The 22,128-nt window shown below is 58.1% G+C and overlaps 1 protein-coding gene across 4 annotated transcripts in view; it reads right to left on the minus strand.

The window, feature by feature from the left end:
- The window catches only part of ITGB4 (integrin subunit beta 4), a 31,911-nt gene extending 14,164 nt beyond the window's left edge, over window positions 1–17,747 (minus strand). Inside the window, exons 1-24 of one of the 4 annotated variants that reach the window (XM_055408579.2) lie at window positions 17,539–17,747; window positions 13,913–14,001; window positions 12,855–12,937; window positions 12,555–12,656; window positions 12,207–12,411; window positions 11,152–11,248; window positions 10,792–10,963; window positions 9,571–9,834; window positions 9,206–9,295; window positions 8,811–8,933; window positions 8,225–8,389; window positions 7,986–8,062; window positions 6,901–7,103; window positions 4,828–4,931; window positions 4,626–4,724; window positions 4,365–4,494; window positions 3,662–3,784; window positions 3,456–3,562; window positions 2,702–2,735; window positions 2,322–2,513; window positions 1,967–2,070; window positions 1,616–1,674; window positions 1,450–1,473; window positions 65–213 (exon numbers count right to left, since the gene is read on the minus strand). In XM_055408579.2, the coding sequence (XP_055264554.2) occupies window positions 65–213; window positions 1,450–1,473; window positions 1,616–1,674; window positions 1,967–2,070; window positions 2,322–2,513; window positions 2,702–2,735; window positions 3,456–3,562; window positions 3,662–3,784; window positions 4,365–4,494; window positions 4,626–4,724; window positions 4,828–4,931; window positions 6,901–7,103; window positions 7,986–8,062; window positions 8,225–8,389; window positions 8,811–8,933; window positions 9,206–9,295; window positions 9,571–9,834; window positions 10,792–10,963; window positions 11,152–11,248; window positions 12,207–12,411; window positions 12,555–12,656; window positions 12,855–12,937; window positions 13,913–13,991 (2,785 nt within the window). In that variant the 5' untranslated portion in view covers window positions 13,992–14,001; window positions 17,539–17,747. The remainder of the gene's footprint in view (window positions 1–64; window positions 214–1,449; window positions 1,474–1,615; window positions 1,675–1,966; window positions 2,071–2,321; window positions 2,514–2,701; window positions 2,736–3,455; window positions 3,563–3,661; window positions 3,785–4,364; window positions 4,495–4,625; window positions 4,725–4,827; window positions 4,932–6,900; window positions 7,104–7,985; window positions 8,063–8,224; window positions 8,390–8,810; window positions 8,934–9,205; window positions 9,296–9,570; window positions 9,835–10,791; window positions 10,964–11,151; window positions 11,249–12,206; window positions 12,412–12,554; window positions 12,657–12,854; window positions 12,938–13,912; window positions 14,002–17,538) is intronic. The other 3 variants (XM_055408582.2, XM_055408581.2, XM_088829336.1) reach the window with 3 other exon arrangements.
- Between the last annotated feature and the right edge of the window lie 4,381 nt (window positions 17,748–22,128).

Genomic DNA, 22,128 nt, shown 5'->3' on the forward strand with positions numbered 1-22,128 from the left:
GGTCAGGGGGCCACACGGGGGGTGGGAGGTGAGAGGCAGGGGCACAGGGAGCCTGCCCACCTACCCTGGTCTGCAGTGAGCGTGTAATAGCCAGGGGCCACCTTGAGCTCATGGAAGGCCCCCTGCTCCACGTGCTTCTCCGTCAGCTTCAGCAGGGCCTGCTTGGCCGAGCGGGGAGCCATCAGCGCCGTGTCCACAATGGTGTGGTCCTGCCTGGGGGCAGGGTGGAGTGGGTGGGGATGTCAGGCCAGCCGGGAGGCTGCCACGCGTCCCTGTCAGCCCCTCCTGTCTGTCCTCTCTGTATTGGGGCACAAGATTCCAGGCAGCAAAAAGTGGTTTCTTCAGAGCCAGACAGACGCAGAGGCCCGGGCTGGCCCCACCGCCGACCCCTGCAGCCTCAGGGTCCTTACTTGTGAGATGAGGCTCCTCTCCCTGCCCACCTCTGCCAGAAGGGCTGATGACGCACATGAAGAGGCGGACAGCAGATGATAAGGGGACAGGCCAGACTGCCTGGCTTCAAATCCTGGCTCTTTATCTTTTTAACCAAACCACATGGAAATTGAACCTGGTTCCTGGCAGCGAAAGCCTGAGTCTTTACTGATGCTCCTGTGTTGCGCTCAGGCGTGTCTGACTCTGTGACCCCATGGACAGTAGCCCGCCTGGTTCCTCCATCCATGGAATTTTCCATACAAGAATACTGGAGTGGGTTGCCATTCCCACTCCAAGAAATCTTCCAGACCCAGGAACTGAACCCGCGTCTTTGTCTCTTGCACTGGCAGGCAGGTTCTTTACCACTGAGCCACCTGGGAAGCCTTAACTGCTGGACTACCAGGGAATTCCCCTGGTTCTGTATCTTAGTGGCTAGGTAACCTTGGGTACGTTACTTAACTTCTCTGATCCTCAGTTTCCTCAACTATACAATGGGAAACGTAATGATACCCTTGAGTACGATAACCACACACATGAGTCCTTAGAACAAGGCCTGGCCCGTGGTCAGCACTCAAAGTGCCCGGTGAGAGCTGTGTTTTGTCTTCTTGGTATTGAACCCCACCCCACTCTTCCCTGGGGGTTCTGGAACACGGGAACTGGGAAAGAAGTGTGTCACCCACTGGACCATCTGGCTGGTAACTAGCAGCACCTCCAGGATCAAGGCCTCAGAGGAGGGCTGGCTCTGGGCACCGGCCATCCCTGGTACTGGGTGGGGGCTACTGCCCGTATGAGGCCAGGGACTGGGTTGGCTCGTTTCCCTGTGGGTTTCTTGTTCTCATACAGGGGTTGGCTCTTGAGGAGGGCTTCGTACGGGTGTGTGTTCAGTGAAGGTCCTACCCTAGGACAGACACGGACAGCCCGCCTCTCCCATGGGACAGAGATGATGGAGGTGGAAGTGGGGATGGTGGGGGTGGGACTTGGGGCTGGTACTGCCCACCCACCGGTGCGTCTTTGACTCACTTTTTCCCGGCGTTGGGCTGCTGCCTGTGAGGGACAAAGTGAAGACCGTGAGCCAGATGGTCCCTAGCGGGCGGGGATTATCTGCTTGGGAGACATCCCCTGGCGTAAGCTATGGGAGCAGCACCCCCACCCTCCACCAACCCCACCCCCGGAACCCAGGACCCACCGGAACTTTGTCTGCTGGAGGTTGTGCGCGCCTGTGATTTGTCGGTACACCTCGTTCAGCTGCCAGGCAAGGGACGGCTGTGAGGCTGGGGCCCTGGGGGAGCCCCCGCACCCAGAGGACCTCCTGGGCGTGGCTGGGGGCGTGGCCACGGGCATGCGCAGTGGCTCTACCCTTCTGGAAGCACTCACAGTGGGCAGATCCCAGGGTGACCCCCTGGCCATGCGTGTGTCCGAGGAAGCCCTTCTTTCCCACCCGGACACATCCAGGCTCCACGGCGGCTTCCCTCTGCCGTCCCGCCACCCGGCTCACACCCGGGGCAGAGGTGCCCGCTGCTTGGGACTGGCTCCTTACGTTCTCCTCCACCTCCTGGCGCAGCTGGTCACATTCTCGCGTGCCAGGCTTCAGCAGGTTCTCGGTGCAGAGGCGGGCGAGCCGCAGGGACAGTCCGTAGGGCACTAGAGCAGGCGAGGGGGGGGGTCGTCAGTCTCGCCATGGTGGGCACTGCAGAGGCCCCCTCCAGAAGCCGTGCTCAGATTGGGGGGCACTGGGGGCATGGCCCCCTCAGGAAGTGTAGGAGGTGGCCAGGCCTGCACCCAATACCCAGAGAACAGAGGAATGCTGGATCCCAGACCAGGGAGCAGTGGTGAACATGCCCCAGGCCCCAAGGGCAGCGCCAAGAGCCACGGTGCCCAGCCCCAGCCCTCACCCAGCTCCGAGGGGTTGATGCCCGCAGCGTGCGAGGCGAAGCCCGGCCGCTGCACGTTGTTGGTGATCTTCCATCGGACCGTGTCACGCCCCTTGAGGTTTCCGCTGCGCAGCAGGGGCGTGTCCAGGTGGTCTGAGGCCATCAGGCTCTCTCGCAACATGTAGTGGTCTTCCTTGAAGCCCACCATGTGGCCTGCGGGACCTGGGCCTCAGCACAGGGCTGAGGGACTGCTTCCTAGACCCTCCCCCGCCACACCCCACAGGGGAGACCCCCACAGTCCCCGGCCTCTGGCCCAGACTTGGCGCCCTGCTTCCCCTCCACCCCCGCTGAAGGAAGGAGCCATCAGAGGCCCACTGCCCCCACTGAGGCCAGGCCCGTACCTCGGTTGCAGCAAGGGAGAAGGGCCAGGCAGGCCTAGGAGGCAAGGAGGGTGGGGATGAGCGCTGAGATGGCCACACCGGCCCAGGAAGTCCCTTCAGCCACCACCTCCCGCCCACGCCAGTGGTCCAGAGGGGTCAGCAGTGCCTTCCCCAGACACCGGGATATCCAGGCAGTTACAGGGGCCTGGGTGTGGGCACAGAGGGGAACGGGGGCAGGGGATACCCAAAATGCATGCCATGGGACTCTGGTCCCGCTATCTACTCTGGAAAGTAAAAGGTTCTGTGATCAAACCCCTTTGGGAAGCACTGAATTCCTTCCCCATGTAGTTTCGTTATGCAAACAACTAGCTCAAAGGCTCCGAGAAGCCCTGCAGAGGAGAAACAGCTTTCTCAAAAGTATTTGATCACAGAACCCTTTTTCCCTGTAACACACATGAATATGACCCTGAGGGCTGCCGTAGGGCGCCTCTGCCCCCTTCAGTATCCCACGCCAGGCCACGCTCTGTGCTCTCCTGTCTCTGGTCTTTCCTCCCAGTTCCTGGTGGGCAGAGCCCTTCCTTCCTGTTGGCTCTCATGGCCCTTTGCATGCGGCTGACCCCCGGGCCAGGGACTCCCAGGAATCTGGCCACGGGTGGCTGGCAGAGGTGAGGGGCAGGGGTGGGGACGGCACCAGAGCTGGGCGGAACGGGTGGGTTCACTTGGCCCCTGTCCCCTACAGGGACCCCAGTGGGGTGGGGACCGGGGGAGCCCCCACCTTGCAGCAGGCACAGTACTTCCAGCAGAGCAGCAGCAGCAGGACCGGCAGCAGGAGGAGGAAGATGAGCAGGGGGATGAGCCACCAGAAGGTACCCGGGGGGCATTCTAGGGAGGAAAGAGGAGAAGGAGGAGGGAGCCAGTGCCAACCCCCGACCCGGGCCTGACAGGCCACTCAGGCCCACCCCTGCTGGCCCGCCAGCTCACCCTTCCTCCTCTGCACCAGGACGGTGCTGTTGGGCCCGGGGGCGCTGTCACCCTCCACGGTATAACTGTAGTTGCAGTCGTCATCCTCATCCCGGAAGGAGCAGTGCTCCAACACCTCCTCCGCTGCAGGCACAGACAGTCAGCGGGGCATCCGACCCTAGCCCGGAGCACCTCAGGGCCTGGCGAGGGGTCTGCTCCTCACCACGGCCTTGCTCTGGGGCCCACCCCGCCCATCACGGGGTCGGGGTGGAGGGGAAAAGGCCTCTCCCTGGGGAAGAATGTGAGTTCCCTGCAGGCTGTATGCACGGAGAGGGTGAAGGGAGGGCCGCCCTGCCCAGGACCGGCAAAAGTCTGCAAATCTGGGCCTGTCCTGGGCATCACTCAGGAGCTGGGCTTCTAGAACATTTTTCTGACCCAGAGGAAAGGAGGCTGTGTGCCCCAGGGCCTGTTTATGCACCTTTGCTATGTTCATGGCCCCCTCCCCAGGACTGGGTGCCCTGGTCAGATTGTGCATCCCCTCCCTGGGTCTGTGTGCCCATCTGGATTGTGTGACCACTCCCCAGGCCTGGAACCCTTCTTTGTGGGCTGCCTGTCCTCACTCTGGACGACGAGCCCCCTGCCCGGCTCTACAGCGCCGCCCCGATGAGAGACACCCCCCCTGTCCGAGGTCCCCCCTTGCCCAGCCCCCTTGCCTGCCCTGCACCTTTCTTAAGCTCGTCCACCATCTTGACCTTGAAGCCGCACTCCTCACACGTGCGGCCCTTCTTCTCGCCGGTGCCCCAGGCCTGGCACTGCACGCAGGAGCGCAAGTCCTCACAGAGGCCCAGGTGGATCTGGGTGGGCGAGGGGCAGACGGGCACTGCGCTGGGTGGCCCCTGCCAGGCCCGCTCCCGCAACCTCAGCCCCCAGGGCAGCTCCCGTGGTGACGGGTCCCCACACCCACGCCCAGCGAGTCTGGCCTCACCGCCGAGTAGTGAATCTCGCAGACGGTGTCCGTGTAGAGCGACTGTCGGTTGCAGTGGCAGCGGCCGCACTCGCAGTAGCCACGCCCGTTACAGAGACCCTGAGGCGAGAGGAGGCCCCCGTGAGCCAGCTGCGCCCCCATCCCTGTCTGAGAGGGGGGCCCCGCCCACCGACCCCACTGCCTGCCTCATGCCCAGGCCTACCCCGTTGCTGTCGATGCAGGTGGCGTTGCTGAGAGGACAGTCACAGCTCAGGCCTGTCCAGCCAGGCTCACACACACACTGACCCATGGAGCAGCGTCCCCGGTCTGCAAAGAAGGGAAGGTGAGAGAGGAGAGGTGCATTTGCACCTGCAGGCCAGGCTGCCCACCCGGTGAAGCTGCCTTGGGAGCTGGGATGTCTCCAGCCATGGGCAGAGCCATCTCTTCCTGTCTTTCCTGGAGTTCCCTTCTTTCCATTTTTCCTGGTCTATTCTGCCCTCTACCTTCCGCTCTGCAGATGGAGTGATCACCCCAAAACACAAACCTAGTCACATGTCTCCCCTATTTAAGAACCTCTGATGAGTCTTGGCCAATGCAATAAGGTAAGAAAAAGAAATAAAACATACCTGTTGGAAAGTAAGAAACAAAAAACTGTCATTGTTTGCCAGTATCAGAAATGTCCCCAAATAGCAAGAAGACTCTATAGATAAGTTCCGTTCCATTCAGTCGCTCAGTCGTGTCCGACTCTTTGCGACCCCGTGGACTGTAGCCTACCAGGCTTCTCCGTCCATGGGATTCTCCAGGCAAGAATACTGGAGTGGGTTACCATTTCCTTCTCCAGGGGATCTTCCCGACCCAGGGATCGAACCCGGGTCTCCCGCATTGGAGGCAGACACTTTAACCTCTGAGCCACCAGGGAAGCCCTATAGATAAGTTACTACGTTTCAAAAGTTAGTTGAGCAAGGTGGCTGGATACAAAGTTAACATATAAAGAGAAAATGAAATTAAATCCTCCAATGACTCCCTTTGCCCAAAGGATAAAGTCCAATATCCTTGCTACAGTAGGGGTTGACTAACAGCACGACTGAGCGACTTCACTTTCACTTTCTTGCATTGGAGAAGGAAATGGCAGCCCACTCCAGTGTTCTTGCCTGGAGAATCCCAGGGATGGGGGAGCCTGATGGGCTGCCGTCTGTGGGGTCGCACAGACTTGGACATGACTGAAGCGACTCAGCAGCAGCAGCAACTGCAGCCTGCAGGCCAAATCCAGCTCATCACCTGCTTTTGCAAAAGTGTTACTGGAACAGAGAGCCACACCCTGCTTCCATATTACCTGTCGCTGCTTTCTGCTACAACGGCAGAGCTGAGTAGTAGTGATAGAAACGGTCTGGCTTACTAAACTGAAAGTATTTAATGTCTGGCCCTTTAAGAGAAAGTGTGGACTAGACTAAAACCGGATACATCCCGGCCTGGAATCCAAACCCCTCACACTCTGGCCCTGCCTCCTTTCCAGCAGCATCTCCCTCCCTTCCTATCTCATGGCTCCGCCTGTGCTAAATCCCTGTCTCTCTCTAGACATCCTGGGTTCTCCCTTTACTTCTCTGAGTGCATTGTGGGCTGGGCAGGTAGAGAAGAGAAGGCAGAAAACAGCAAGAATGAAGGAAAGAGCAGGCCCCCCAGTGGGAAGTAAACAGCTGAGATTGAATAAGTATTTGGTGAGTGGATTTTTCAGTCTCCTCCATTTACCCAGTCAGTCCTTCCATGGGGCCCCTGTGGGTTCTGGGACCCTTTCCCAGTTCCAGAAGCTCTGGCCAGCCTATGGGCCCCTGGCCTGGCCCCACACTGTGTTGGGGCCCTGTGGGATGCATTACCCCAGGCCCTGCCTGCCAGAGATGTAGCACCTTCCAAGAGAGGAAAGATCGCCATGCCTTAGAGCATCAACCCCTGGGACTGAGCTGGGTGGTACGCATCCTAGTGGGATGGGAGAGTGGAGAAGAAGGTGGGCATGGACTGGAGGACCTCTGGGGAGCCAGAGTCTTAAACATAAAAGTAATGTCATGCTGGCTGGAGCCTTGGGCATCAAGTTTTTGGAGGAGAGAGGTCCAGGTTGGGGCTGGACTTGGGGGAGGTGCTCAGTGAATCTGGAGGAGGGCTAGGCCTGCACATGGGGATTCTGACTCCTGGTGTGGCTCTCCCAACTTGGGCTCTGATGGGAGAGACAGCGGGGCAGGGTGTGGGCTGGGCGCCCAGGCCACCCCCACAGCCCCGTGCCGCCCCGCCCGGGCCAGCGGCTCACCGTTGCAGAGGACCCCGGAGGCGCGGGGGCACTGGAAGGTATCGTATTCGCAGAACCGGCCCTCGTAGCGGCCTTCCCCGTAGCACACACAGTGGCCACACTGGCACTCGCCCCGCCCGGAGCATGCCTTGTCCTCGCCCTCCTGCCGGCAGGGCTCCAGGTCGCTCTGGGAGCCGGTGGAGCAGTTACAGGTCTTGCCGCTCCTGCGGGAGGAGCCAGTCACTTCCCCACTACCCAGCAAGAAGGCTGGGCTTTCACCATCCCATTTTACAGAGGAGGAAACTGAGGCTTGAAGCGGGTCTAAGTTAAGCAGACAGCAGTGGTTGAATTGAACTCAAACCTCAGTTCCCTGAGACCCTCCCTCTGTTCCCTCAAGTCACGACAAATGTGTTCAATGTCTTGAAGTTTGAAAAGCCCTTATTCTGACTATCACTCATTCGTGACTCACTTCCGTTCAGGGAACAGGGGCCCATGGCTCAGATGTGCTATGTGTTCAGTCATGTCTGACTCTTTGCGCCCCCATGGACTGTAGCCCACCAGGCTCCTTTGTCCATGGGATTTTTCCAGGCAAGAATACTGGAGTGGGTAGCCATTTCCTTCTCCAGGATGGCTCAGATACTAAAGGTTCAAAAGGGATGGAGGGCAAAGTCAGCCTCCCCCTCTGCCTGACCCACAACACCCTGATGGCCACTGTCCTGATTCTTAAATAACTTTCCAGAGATAATCCTAAATATCCAGGTATTTTTTCAAGAATTATTCAGGGTTTTTTTTGGGGGGGTAGGGAGGTGTTGCACTGGATGGCTCGCAGGATCTTAAGTTTCCCAATCAGGAAATGAACCCACAGCTCCAGCCATGAGAACACCAAGTCCTACTAGACCATCAGGGAATTCCCATATCCATGTTTTTCAAAGTGCTTTGAATTTAATCCACCAACTGGATGTGCCCCTTTCTCAGCCTTTTCTATGCCCAGCTGCCACCCCTTCCTCAGCCTGCCTCCATGGTATGCCCAGCATCAAGCGCTTGCCGGCCCCTTCACTGGGAGCTGCTGGCATCCCGGGTGCCGGCTTCACCCACACCACACTTACCAGCCCTCATGGCACACACAGTGTCCGCACATGAAGTCCCCGTGGAAGCTACAGCGAGATGACCGCTCCTCTTTTTGCTGGAATGAAATTGTGGTGTAGTGGTTGGGGGAGGGGCGGGAGATGCTTGCCGCCACCCCTCAGGGCACCCCGAAAAGGGAGGTCTGCTTTGTTATTTGGGTCCCTGAGCAGTCAGCTTAGCCTCTCCCTGACCGCGCTCCCTGGGCAGGGCCATGTCATACCAGCTCACAGAAGCACACATCACAGATGACGCCCACGTCCATCCGGAGGCCATTGGAGAAGGACGGCTTCAGATGGATGGTGCCCTTCTGGTCTGCCTCTGGCAGCTGGCACACATGAGTCCCGTCCAAGTCCTCGATGGCCCGCAGCTGCACTTGGTATGTGCCCTGCAGGGACCCCACCTTTAGCCGAGGCAGGCCTGGCTGGACCAGCCAGGACGGCAGTTCTACCTGAAGGTTCTCAGCCCTAAAGCTTCAGGAACGTGTCTGGCCCCTGCCATCCAGCTCCCTGCCCATCCTTCCTCAGGGCTGCCAACTTGCTCCCTCCAGGCAGAATCAGGATAACAAGAGCCCGACAGTAAGCAGGGCTGCCTTCGGCCCGCTCATTCAGCTGAGCAACCTGGGCTCCATGCTGACTGATCTCAGCCAAGGGTGGTGCAGAGCTCAGCCAAGAGGCTGCTCCAGGGGGCTTCAAACCCAGATCTGTCTGACTCAGGAGGCCACGCTCTGGATCTCTGTTTGGGTAGACCCCACCCCGCAGGACGCTGTCCCCATCCTCCCCTGTCTCGGGGCCCCCACGGAGGCGTACCACTTCCCCTCGCCGGATGAAAAAGGACCCAGTGTCCGTCTTCTGGAACATCTTAGAAGTGACCTCTGTCCGCAGGCCTCGAGGACTGTCCAGGGCCCGAATGTCCAGGTTGGAGCGGATGCGCTAAAAGGGAGCAGGTCATCGATGACCTGGGAGGTGGGGCCCAGACCCACCCACCGTGGCCTGGCTGCCTGAGCTGCAGTCTCACCTGCATGGAGGCCTGGGTGCTGGGGGGTCATGGGAGCTGAGCCTGCAGGAGCCCGGGGCCAGGCCCGGGGGCTCCTCAGGGACCACAGGAGGCCCTTCCACCCTCCCACCCTGTTTCCCAATCATTCAGCCATCTCTCCCGCCCGCCCCCGCCGCCCCCAGACCCCAGAGCCCACACTGGCCCTCACGTTGAAGGCTTCCTGCAGCAGATCCACAATGTTGGACGAATCCTCCTGCAGCACCCCCAGCGAAGAGACAGGGAAATACGACGACAGCCTCTGCGGGGGAGAAAGTCGGGCCCCGGGCTCAGCCTCTGATGAGCATCATCGCTCCGGATCCAGACAGGAGCTTTGGGGCTCACCCACTTTGCGGGTGGGGGCCGCTCTCAGCTCCCACCTGCTGGGGAGTGGGGTCGGAGGATGGGCACATGACCGCCTCTTCCCACCAGGGCCCATCCGAAGTTTCCGGAAGGAAGGAAAGGAGGGTGGGGGGGGGTGTATCTGAGAAGTTCCACGGGTCCCGCCCCCCGGCCCAGGGAGGCCCAGCCCCGCACCTCGTAGTAGCTGTAGGAGTAGTTGGTGACGGCGAAGATGGGGATGATGTTGTGCTGGCCGAGCAGGCGCACCAGGGTGGGCACCGACGGGTAGTCCTGCATCCTGTACTGCGTGTAGGTGCCCGTGGGGTCCAGGTGGCACTCCTCGTCGTTACGCCGCATGATGCCGGCCAGCACGTTGGCCCCGTCGGCCTCGTAGTGAAAGGCCGACTCGGTGGAGAACACCAGCAAGTGGGTGCTGTCAGGGCGCCAGCCGATGTCCCTCTGGGGAGAGCGAGAAGGGGGTGCCCGTGGAGCAGGCGGCCTGCTGACGGCAACGTCACAGCATCGCACACTGTCACGGCGAAGGCGCGTGCCAACGCGGCGCTCAGCAAGGACTTGGGATTCACAGCCTCCGTGAGCAACGCTCATGACAAACAGCACCGGGAGGATGACCGGGCTGGGGAGGGGACACAGAAACCAGCCATGGGGAGCGGGAAATGGATGCAGGAGCTGTGCCCACAGCAGGCATCACGCAAGATGGGAGCCAGTTTCAGCCAGCTGTCCCCTCAAGGTCTCAATCACTCTGCGAGCATCTCTCAACTGCATAGAAAAGTGGACACCAGACAACGTTCAACAAAAGACTTCAAACAGGGACAGCAGCGCGTGGCCATTTGTTTGAGAAATATATAGGGTGATTTGGGAAACCGTGTCTTACAAGAGAACATGTTTATGAAAGCAATAGGTGGGGGAAAAAAAGGCAGAACTCTAACGTGCACTGATTCCAACTACATAAGGGAACGACGCATGCGGGCGGGGTATCAAGCAGCCGGCTCCATGATGGTGGTGGGATTATGGGCACTTTCTGTTCTTTGTTTTCCAGATTGCCTGTAACATCAGCGCATTATTTTTTAAATGAAAAAGTTGATGTGCATGTAAAAAGGGCCCTCTTCTAGCACAGCTGGAAATGGATATTAGCAGGGAGCTTGGCCTCGGGGCACTGGAAATTCTGGAACGCCAAGGCTCAGGTCCGCCTCGCTGACCAATACAAAACCAGGGTAAGATGGCTCAGGCCCCAACACCTCTACACTTGGATTGGAATTGAGGGTCCCCCAGAGGCTCTGAGCTTGTCTGAGGGCATGGGGGCCCCAGCCTGGTACCAGAGCAGGCCAGTGGGCAGCTCTTGACCTTGTAGAGAAACACAGCCCTGGTCTGAGCCAGAAGGAGCCTCCCGGCACTCACGGTGCACACGGCCGTCTGCAGGATGGCATCGAAACCTCCTTCGGGGGCATCCAGGTTGCCTGAGATGCGCTCCCCCTTCAGCTTATTCCGGAACTCCTCCACGTCTTCCGTCAGGCTGATGACATTCTTGAAGGAGAAGGGGGGGTCGCTGTTGGGCCAGGGTTCCTTCAGCCTGGGAAGGTGGGAAGGGGAGCGTCAGGGAGAGAGAAAGTCAGGGACGAAGACCCCCACGTCCCGCGCCCACCCTCCTTGGGGACCACCCCTCTTGGCTCAGTGCAAGCCCACGATTTTCAAAGTGCCTGGGTGGAGAGGGGGTGGGCCACCTGGTCAGGACCCCCGTCCACTCGGTTGGTCACTCACTTCTCAGGCCTCATGTCCGTCTGAGGCACGCTGACTTTGTCCACGAACTTGCCGAATCCTATTGTGTAGTCACTGGTGAGCTGCCTCAGGACCTGAGCTGGGCATCAGTAGGAAAGACAGGGGGCAGCTGAGGGTGGGGTGAGCGGAGAGGGTAGCACGGAGGCAGGGGCACTACCACGTGTAAAATAGTAGCCGGGGGAGGGCGTCGCCGTGTGACTCAGGAGCCTCACACTCGGGCGGCTCTGTGACAGCCCAGATGGGTGGGAAGGAGCTTCTAGAGGGAGGGGGTCACTACACATATGGCTGATATAGGTTGGTGTGTGGCGGAAACCAATGCAAGACTGTAAAGCAATATCCTTCAATTAAAAATAAACTTTTTAAAAACAAAAAAGTAGGGGCAGCTGAGCCCCAAGAACCCCACATCCACACAGGTGCTGGCGGGGGGGGTGGTTGGGGAAGGAGGAAGAGGAAGAATAACTTAATAACTTAACGTCAATGCTCTGCGTCTTTGGCATCAGTTCCTGCACACAGCAGCCCTGTCATTATTTACAGATGAAGGGAATGGGACTCGGGGGACCCGGAGTCACGCATGCAGCAAGTTGAAGGGGGTGGGTGGGGAGCTGGACCAGGTGTCTGTTGAGCTTGGACTTAACCTCAGCCTCATAGCAGCTGGGAGCCCCCTTGTCAGGACCAGAAGAGGGCATTTCCTGGCAGTCCAATGGCTAGGACTCTGGGTTTCCACTGCAGGGGCACGGGTTTGACCCCTGGTCAGGGTATTAAGATCTCATAAGCCACGTGACACAGTGCATCCAAAAAAAACCAAAAAGGACCAGAGGGGGTCTGGGACCCCCCCAGGGGAGCCCTCCTCTGTACTGCTGAGTGGTTACTGGGGGTCTGGCCAGGACTCTCCTCTGAGAATGGGGAGGAGTTCTTAGGGTGCTCAGAAATCCTGTCCTTCCTTGAAGAGTGGGTATAGCTAGCCTGAGCCCTGGCCTCCTGAGCAGCTGGCGGGGGCGGGTCACACTCTCCATGCCCCGCAGTCTTCCGCTCCATACCCAGATCCTGCCCCATCTTCTTGAGGTTGTCCAGATCGTCAGACATGGAGTTGGAGAAGTCCATGAGGATATACAGGTCCATGGGGCTCTCCAGGGGCTCGAACACCTGCAGCTCAAAGTGCCGCTCCTCACCCGGCCGCAGCCGCACCCGCAGCGCCTGGGGGCACACCTGGCTGCGGTGCAGCGTGGTGTCAATCTGCCTTTCCTGTGCCCAAGGGAGGGGGACACCTGGCTAGAGGGCCTCTCCAGATCTAATGGAGAGACCGCCCAGCTCAGCCAGGGGACCCCATAACGCCCCATAAGCAGCCGGCCTAGAGCTTGCCTCCCCCAAGCCCCGACCCCGGGCACCTCTGTGATCTCGAAGCTGCTCTCCATGACCACCACGCTCTCCAGCCGGCAGCCTGCAGCCAGCAGCTCGGCCTGGGTGTTGCAGCGCCGTTCCTTAAACACCTGACCAGAAGGGGACGGCGTCAGGGGGGCAGTGCCCGTCCCCGCTGCTGTCCTAACCCTGGATTTACATCCCCCGATTTTCCTGAACCCTTGCCCGTTCTCCCACGCCCACCTGGCCCGAGGCTGGGCCGAGGGTGTGGCAAGTGTGGACTGGGGCGCGCAGGCTGGGGAGGCGGCCCGGGCTGGGCAGCGACCCACCTCATCCGTGCAGTAGGCGCAGTCCTTGTCCACGCGGATGCACTCCGTGCAGCTCTTCACCTGGGCCTTCTTGCAGCGGTTTGCTGGGGAGCAGAGCGGGGTGGACCCACTGAGATGGGTCTTCCCCAGGGCCAAGCCCTTCCCTCAAGCATCCTCCTTCGAAAGAGGTAGGGACTCTTTCCGAAGATACAGAGGGGGAAACAGAGGCCAATGGCTATGTGGTCAGCAACCTGCAGAGCCAGGTCTCAAACTGGGACTTTCCACCCAAGTCTGGAGGGAAGGAGGGTAGGGGCTGAGACAGAGGAGCTGGCCCATTTGCTGGCGGGGTCACCCGAACCAGCCCCCCTGCCTGTTCCTCCGGGATTGTGTTTCGTTTACCAGTGTCCCTAGTGCCGAGCTATGCCCTGCATGTGGGGAGTTTTTAATAAATAAATGAGGTGAAACTTCAGTTTCACCAAAGGATACCCTTTAGTTTTGTTCAGTTAAAATCACAGTGAGGTCCCGCCCGCACTAGTGGGCGGGGCTCCTGGACTTTCAGGAAAAGGTGTGCTGTCAGTGTTTAGCAATGTCTCTGGTGAGGGCGGGGAAGCCCTGACTTGCGGCATTTACCAGTTTCCAAAGTATAAATGTTCCCACCACGGGCTGCTTTGAGCTACCAGCCATGGCGTCCACTGACAGGCACTATTCCATCAGTAGGAGCCCTTTGCGGACTGCAGACACTCAGAGAGCTGGTGACGATCACCTCCCTCTCCTTCAAATTCCCATAAAATCTTTCAACTCCGCTGTCCAAGCCTCAGCACACCCTGCAAGAGCCTGACTTCTCTGAGTGAAGGTCTTTTCCCTCCTTTAGACCAAGACTCCTTGCGCTTCCCTAAGTGTTTGGGCCACGCGGCTCCAGAGCCCTTGAAGTGGGTGGTGGCTGTTTGTTGAATGGCTGAGTGAGGGTCTGGGCAAGACGCTGAGTGAGAGCCTCCCCCCACACCCTGCTACCTTAAGGGCAGGGCCTTGAAAGTTGAGGCCCCACCAAGAAGGGTGCTGCAGGGGCGTGTCCGACTCACCCATGGCCCCGGGGAAGCTGACGCTCAGCAGGGCTGCCAGCAGCAGCCTGGTCCACGGGCTGGGATGTGGCCCTGCCATTCTGCTTTTCCTGTAAAACACCCACAATTGACACACGATGCTGGACAACCCCAGTCCACGTGTCAGCTCACTGGGTCCTCGTCAGAGCTCCACCGTTCCCATTGCACAGATGTACAGACCGAGGCTCTGAGAACTTTAGTGATGTTCCGAGGCCACCTGGGCTACAAGTGGCAGGGCCCAGGCCCCCTGATCCTTCTTTTCCTCTGCCCCCTTCCTTGGCATCCCGAGGGCGGCCAGATGCCCAGTAGGCCTACGCCCGGCCAGGGAGGCCCCCACCCTCTCACCACTGAGGACTCTGGGCTTGTCCCAGTGCCGGGTCTCTTGTATTGGGCTCCCCAGAGGGCAGACCAGGGCTTTTTCCACCCTCGCCTTTCAGACCCCACAGGGTTGGGTCAGGCTTGGCAGGGACAGGGCCACCCTAGAGGGTCCTGGCCCACTTGCCCTTCAGTGATGGGATACAGCCCAGGAGGAGGGGTCCCTCCCCAGTATTTGGGGCCTGGGGAAGGGAGACATGATTTGCTACTCAGCTAAGTTCTGTAATGGCTGTCTGGCCCATCAAAGGAGGCGGTCCCCTCACCTGTGCCTGCCCCCGAGTTGAGTTGGGGGTTTCTGGGCAGATCACCCTTTTGAAAGTTAGCCTGGAAGGGGATTACAAAGCCCTGCCGCCCACTCATACACACACACACACTGCCAGCCACCCCAGGACACCCCAGCTGCCTTTGCTTCACTGTTTTTTTTTTTTTAAATGATTTATTTATTCATTGTTTTTATCTGTGCTGGGTCTTCCTTGCTGCATGGGCTTCTCCTTAGTTGCGGTGCCAGGGTTCTCCCTGCGGTGGGTTCTCTGCTTGTGGCTCCCGGGCTCCAGGGCACAGCCTCAATAGTGTGGCACACGGGCTTAGCTCCTCCTTGGCCTGTGGGATCTTCCTGGATCAGGGACCGAACCCATGTCTCCTGCATTGGCAGGTGGATTCTTTTACCACTGAGCCAGGGAAGGCCCCTTTAGTTCAACTATTAAACCATCTCGAGCCATTCATGACCTTCAGGGCAGGCAGTGACATCCCCGAGAACGTCTCAAGGTGGACAGCCTGCTGCAGAGAGGGGCTGGCCAGAGGCGCCTGGCCTGGCAGAGCTGAGGACAAGAGTGACCGTCCCGGCCTCTTTCTCCAGAGCCAGTCACCCAGCAGCCTGAGACTGCCATGCCTACTGGCCCTCATCCTTGGGTCCTCGCTCAGGCCTTGGTTTGTGGGGCAGACACACCCCAGGCTCTGGGGAGACCCGAGGGGCTATAGGAGGGCATGACTTCATGTCTCCGAGGCGGCCACCAGGAGCTCCAACACATCCGCAGGCGGTCAGCTGGGGAGAAGCCCGCCTCTAAGAGGGGCCTGGGGCAAGGGCACCCCAAGCCAGCCGAGGAGGGGTGGTTCTTGGAGGGAAATGGTTTTCCTGCGGCCTTGGGGCACAGGCACCACACCCACAGGCTACACAATGCTGGCTGCTTCCCTGGGCCTCCCTGGGGCACCATTACACATGCAGGTACAGGCACTGCCCAGCCCAGCTCTTACTCACTCTCCTGTGCCCACAGGCTGGGCACACAATGGGCAAGTGCCCAGCATGTCACGTACATAAGCTCCATTTAATCTGCACGGGAACCAGTGGGGGATGACTGCCTGATCCCCTTTGTCCAGATGAGATGAGGCAGTGCAGCAGCAAACCCCCCCGCCACCATCTAACCTTCACATTATATTCAGAGACTCTAAAATAGCAGCGATGCACACAGGAGTGTTGTGTTTGACTCGTGTTTTTAAAAGCTTTTTTTTCTTTTTTAAGGCTGAATCTTGCAGCATGAGAAATTTTAGTTCTCCAACCAGGAAATGGACCTGTTGCCCCTGCATTGGGAGCATGGAGTCTTAACCACTGGGCCACCAGGGAACTGCCTAAAATGCTTTTTTGTTTTTGGCCACACTGAATGACTTGTGGGATCTTGGTTCCCTGAACAGGGATTGAACTCAAGCCCCGACAGTGAGAACACCGATACCTATCCACTGGACCACCACTGCATGCATGCTCAGGCGTGTCCGACTCTTTGCCACCCCACAGAATGGAGCCCACCAGGCCCCGCTGTCTATGGGAGTTTTCCAGGCAAGAATACTGGAATGGGTTGCCATCTCTCTTCCAGGGGATCTTCCTGACCCAGGGATCAAACCTGTGTCTCCTGCATTGGCAGGCAGACTCTTTACCACTTTGCCACCTGGGAAGCACTGGATCACCAAGGGGACTCCCTAAAAAGTTTTCAAAGTAGTCATTGGTGGGTGAAAATATAAGATCTCACATAAGAGTTAGGACTGTGGGCTTCCTGGAAGATGTGACTGTGGCAGCATGGGCAGAGTCCTTGGGACATGAACTCTCCAGGCTACTCTGGGTCCCACCAGGCACGGGGCCTTTTTATGTAGCAGCCGGTCCCGGAAGTGTGTGCTTGCCACCCACTTATCACATAGCGGCACACCCAATCTGGCAGGCTCAGAGACATACACACGCTTGGACACACGCTATGGCCCATATAACGTGGGCTCTGTGTTCTCCTGACACCTACCCCACAGGACCCCCACTTGGCACGTCTGCACCCGCCCTCCACAGCTCTTCCCTCCTGCTTCCCTATCCTCTGGCCCTTCTGCTGCTCTATCACCCGCAGATTCAAGGCCAAGCAGACAGTCAGACACCCCTTTCCCGCTATCCCTCCTGCTCTCCTTTTCCCGCTCAGCCCCCCGGGACGGAGACCCGCAGCCTCCACTTCCAGCTGTGGTCCGAGGCAGCCACAATCCCGTCCAGCCTGGGGCTCAGGGTGTGGCCAGGCCACTGGGGAGAAGGCGCCCAGGAGGAGCCATCTAGAGGCCCCCACCTACAACCGGACAGGGCCACCCAGGATTGAGGGGGTGGGGACGGGGGCGGGGCTGGCCCTGGAGGAGGTCACAGTGGTGGGCCGTGAGGTCAGGAGGGCTTCCTGGAGGAAGGGGGTCCTGAGCTGACTTTGGGAGCAAGGCAGGCGTGTGCCCAGCCAGGAGAGGAGAGTCAGGGAGTCCCCAGACCCCAGTTGGACGTTGGCACCACCCAGCCAAATCGGAGGGCCTCTGCCTTTAGGTGGCTGCTTCTTTTTGAACCCCAAAAGTGCCCAGCCCAGTAGGCCCACCCACCGGGCCCCTGTCCACCACTTCTCCCCGGTGCCCAGACCTCTCTCTCTGCTGCCCTCCACCCAGAGGTCTGACAACCAAGTGCCTTCTCAAGCTCTGCCTGTTCCCTTTCCCCCGGGCGTCCCCTCGACACACCCGGGCAAGCTGGGCACCTGCCCTGGGCGGCCGGCCTTTAGGAAAGGAAGAGCTGGGGAAACAAAAGCCGCCGGCCCACCAATCAGCTCCCCGTGGGGCTGCCCGGGGCTGGGGTGCGCACTCCCTTTCCGCTTCTCCCCTCGGAGATCTCCTAGAGCGCGCCCAGCCTCGGCGGCTCGGGACCCTGGAGGGGCGGGCGGAGTGCGGGGGATGGCTGGACCTACCTTGGGGCGGACTCGCGCCCTCCCCGCGCTGGGCTCCGCTCGGCGGCTCCAGATGCGGCGCGCGGGCGAGCCGGGACGCTGCGGAGGGCGGGCTGCAGGGAGGGCGGGCGGCGGCGGGGAGGGGACCGCTTTATGGGGCGGGCGGCAGGTAGGAAGGAGGCGCTGGTGAGTCAGGCCGGCCGCATTCCTGCGCGCGGCGCGCACCTGTCGGGGCAGGAGCCGGGCGCTGCCGCCTCTGGGCCCGCCCCCCGGAAAGGGCTGCGGCTCCCGCGGCGCCCGGCCCCGCGCCCCGACCCAGGGCGGCGGGCCCGGGGAGGAGCCACCCGCCTCTCTCCGGGCCAGCCCCGGGAGCGGCGCCTCCTCGCCCCTCCGGGCTTCAGGCTCGGGGGCCGGGTTGCCCCAGCTGGAGGCGGCCCCTCCTAGCCCCCTTCTGGGACCGCCGTCCCTCTCCTCCAGACCCTGGGCCGGGAGCCATCGCCCCTGCCCGGGGGAGCCATCGGGAGCCCCAGACACACAACCCGACAATCAACACCGCGCATCCCCTCTCTGCGTGCCAGCGCCCCGGGCTGCCCCAGGCCAGGTCTGCCTTCTCAGCACCTTCTTAGCCTTCCCAACTCCCCAACGCACTCACCCCGTGTGCCCAGAGGGAGCTCTGGGCAAGAACTAGTTCTCTGAGTGTCTGCAGGCAAGCTAATTAAACCTTCTTAGAGAGTAATGCCCCTCAAGAGGCAGCACCCACCTGAGGTGGAGAGGCACTCGAATGGTTACAGCTGTTCTTGACAAGCTGCTTCACAAATCTGAGCCCCCCCGCCCCATCCTCTCTCAAGTGCTGCTGGTTAAGTGGATTCAACTCTCTGGTGTTGCTCCATGACCTCAGCTTGGTCTATTTCTCTGGCCCTACCTTGAACAAAATGCCCCCCCCTCTCCCAGCCAAGCAGCTTCAGCCAGCATGCTTTTGCAAACAGGGACTGGGGCTCTTTTACACCAGGCTGGTCCCTTTACCTGGGGTCTTCCCACTCTCACCCAGCCTGGTTTATCCCCCTTATCCTTGAGGGCCTTATGCTGATGTCACATGCTCCAAGGAGCCTCCTTGACCTCCCTGAACCCTGGACTGGGTTGTGTACCCCTGGGGCATGTTTTGTTTTGTTTTTTTGTCATTTGCCATACTGGTTTGAAATAATCTGTTTAGGGGGTCTCTTCCCTATTGCATGAACCCCAAGGATGGACACGGTGTAGCACATCTTTTGATCCCCAGCACCCAGCTCAGTGCCTGGCACATAGCAGTTGCTCACTAAATGTGTAGTCGACCCAGAAGGGATTGTCACACGGCCTCCCTGAGCCTCAGCGTTCTCATCTGTAAACAGATGCAAACACTGCCAACTCTCAGAGTGACCCTGGGAACAGCTGGGATTGACCGAGGAGCTGCCAAGGACACCAAGTGCTCACTGCAACTGCACGAGCCACAGGTCACCCCTTGGTCACCTTGCCCAGTCATCTGAGATCTGCTCTGCATGGGCCAGGGGCTCAGAGGCTGGGCCCTGGACTCGGAAGCTCTGCGGCAGAAGCCCCAGTTTGGTTGGGGTACCCAGGTCATGCCCTACAGATCTGAGCTACTCCAGCAGTCGCCCAGTCCACCCTGGGAAATACAGGCTCAGGGAGCAGCCTGACGGCACCATCCGTCAGGGCGTGTACTCCACAGTGGGGGCTGCTGATGCGTCCCCCGAGAGAAGGAGACCCTGGCCCAGAGGCAGTAATGCCACAGGCCCCACTGAGCCCAGCAACCCCTTCCTCTCCTCATTCCAGACCCTTGAAAAATGACTAATGGGGGACTTCCCTGGTGGCTCAGTGGGAAAGAATCTGCCTGCCAATTTAGGAGACACGGGTTCCATCCCTGGTCCTGGAAGATCCCACATGCTGCAGAACAACGAAGCCGGTGTGCCGCAACTAACTGAGCCCAGGAGCCGCAACTACTGATGCCCGAGCACCCTAGAATCCGTGGTTCGCAATAGGGGCCACTGAAATCAGAAGCCCTCACACCACAACTAGAAAGTAGTCCCCTCTCGCAGCATCTAGAGAAAAGCCTGCACAACGAAGATCTAGCACAGCCAAAAATAAATAAATAAAATCATGTATAAAAAATGACTAGGGGGACTTCCCTGGTGGTCCAGTGGTTAAGATGCAAGGGTCCAGTGCTTCAAATGCAAGGGGCGTAGGTTCGATCTCTGGTTGGGAAACTAAGATCCTACATGCTGTGCAGCACTATCCAAAAAAAAAAAGACTAGGAGAGCAGGAGTTTGGCAGTAATTGAGAGGTGAGACGGAGACGTGCACCCTAAGAGGCCCACAGAAGACAACCCATGAGGTCCCTTGGGTTTCTTCAAGTCTGGAATTTCATTACCCGAAACCTGAGTATGGACCTGGGTGGGGGGGCTCCAAGAATCATCTGAGATCACGTGTAAAACTCAAAGTGTATCTGACACGGGAATGTGGGTTTGCTGGGAAAAGGCTCCTTTGACTACACTGAATTCCCAAATAGGTACTGGTCTCCAAAGGGTTAAGGAGCTTTGTACTACATATTACTTCTACATAAAAAAAATAATAAAACAAAACCCCCTATTGTCTGATTCTGCAGCCTTAGGGCCAGAGTGAGTCTGGTATGTAGTGGGATTTCCTTCTGCTGCTGCTGCTGCTGCTAAGTCACTTCAGTCGTGTCCGACTCTGTGTGACCCCATAAATGGAAGCCCACCAGGCTTCCCCATCCCTGGGATTCTCCAGGCAAGAACACTGGAGTGGGTTGCCATTTCCTTCTGCAGACTTTGCCAAAGAGCTGAGGTCCCTGAAACAGAGGTCCGGGAACCTCAGATGGCAGCTCCCACCTACCCACGCTCATTCCGCCGCCTCAGGGAGGCCAGACTTGCTCCCTCAGTAGTTCAATCATTTATTCATTGACAAGCATTTAACGAGCTCTTATGCCAGGTTCCAGGGATCCCAGAGGAGTGATCCACCCCACCTGCTGGCTTCACGGAGCTCACAGTTTAAACCACGGGCATCCACGGTGGGCGGCATATTCTCCAGGGATGCGCCACAGGCTGCACTACTTTTTGCTTGACTGTGTACATCACTTACGGTGCCCGTTTCTATAAAGGAACGACTTAAATGATAAATGGACAGTGGATGTGTGACCAGGACAGTTTGGTGACCCATCTAGAGCCCTTGTATTAACCCTCACCGCAGTTGGCTGTTTAATCTTTCCTGCTCCTAAAACTGTCTCTCCTCTCTCTCACCCCCACACAGTGACTTAAGCAAACCATTTCATTTATATATTTTGTCTGTGCTGGGCGTCTGTTGCTGTTCGGGCTTCTCTCTCGTTGCAGGGAGCAGGGGTGACTCGAGCGGCTGTGCAAGTGTTTCTCATTGTGGCGGAGGGTGAGCGGGCTTAGGTAGTCCTGGTTCCCCGGCTCCAGAGCACAGCCTCGGTAGTTGTGGCACGTGGGCTTAGTTGCTCCTTGGCACGTGGGATCTTCCCGGACCCGGGGTCAAACCTGTCCTCTGCATTGGCAGGTGGATTCTTAACCATTGAGCCACCAGGGAAGCCCTCCACTATTTTTTGCTTGACAATGTATGTCACTTATTGGAAGAGTGGTACCCATTTCTGTAAACAGCTTAAATGATAAGTGGACAGTGAATGTGTGACCGGAACAGTTTGGTGACCCGTCTAGAGACCTTATCTCCACCCCCACCACAGCTACTGTTTTTATCTTTCTAATGCCCGGAACAGTCTCTCCCGTCCCCCACCCCAAACATCGACCTTTTGAAGAGATCCGCCGGTTGACCAGAAGAATGTCCTGTTTGTATTTGTCTCATTACCTCCTCATGGTGTTATCTGACTTGACTTTTATCCTCCTGTAAACTGGAAGTTATGTCTAAAAGCCTGATTATATTTAGTTTCTCAGCAAGGATGGTCTTAGGATGTGCTGTGTTTTATTGGATGGCACAGGCTGTTAGCTTTCTCACCATCTCTCTTCATTGTAAAAATGCATTTTCACTTTATGATTAAGAAGTAATTAAGAGGGGGTGATGGTGTTTTTGACATCTGGCCCTTTTCTCAACAAACTTTAACTGAACAGTTCTAGCACCCACTGTTGATTCTTGCTTGAATCAATTATTCTTTGGGGGTTGAAGAGTAGTGACTTTCTGTTTCTATATTTAATAAAAGGTATCCTTCAAATTAAAAAAAAAAAGGTTTCCTTCATCAACTGGGAATGAATTATACCTTCAAAATATAGCGTAAAATCTTTTCTTTTTGAGTTATAGAACTTTAAACAATTACTATTACATTACAAAACAACCCCGAAGATTTTTTTAAATTGTAGTAAAAACATAAAAATTACATCATAATCAGTGATTTATTTAGGCTGTACCTCGTGGCTTGAAGAATCTTAGTTCTCTAACCAGGGATTGAACCCAGGCCAGGGCAGTGAAAGCACCAAAACACTGGACTGCCAGGGAATTCCCTCAATCAGTTTATGTGTATAGATCGACAGTGTTAACCATGTACACATTGCTGGGAAACAGGCTTCCAGGACTTTTT

Source organism: Moschus berezovskii, chromosome 20 (genome assembly GCF_049115385.1).
Source record: "Moschus berezovskii isolate FMDL1 chromosome 20, NW_MosBer_1.0, whole genome shotgun sequence".
Lineage (NCBI taxonomy): Eukaryota > Metazoa > Chordata > Mammalia > Artiodactyla > Moschidae > Moschus > Moschus berezovskii.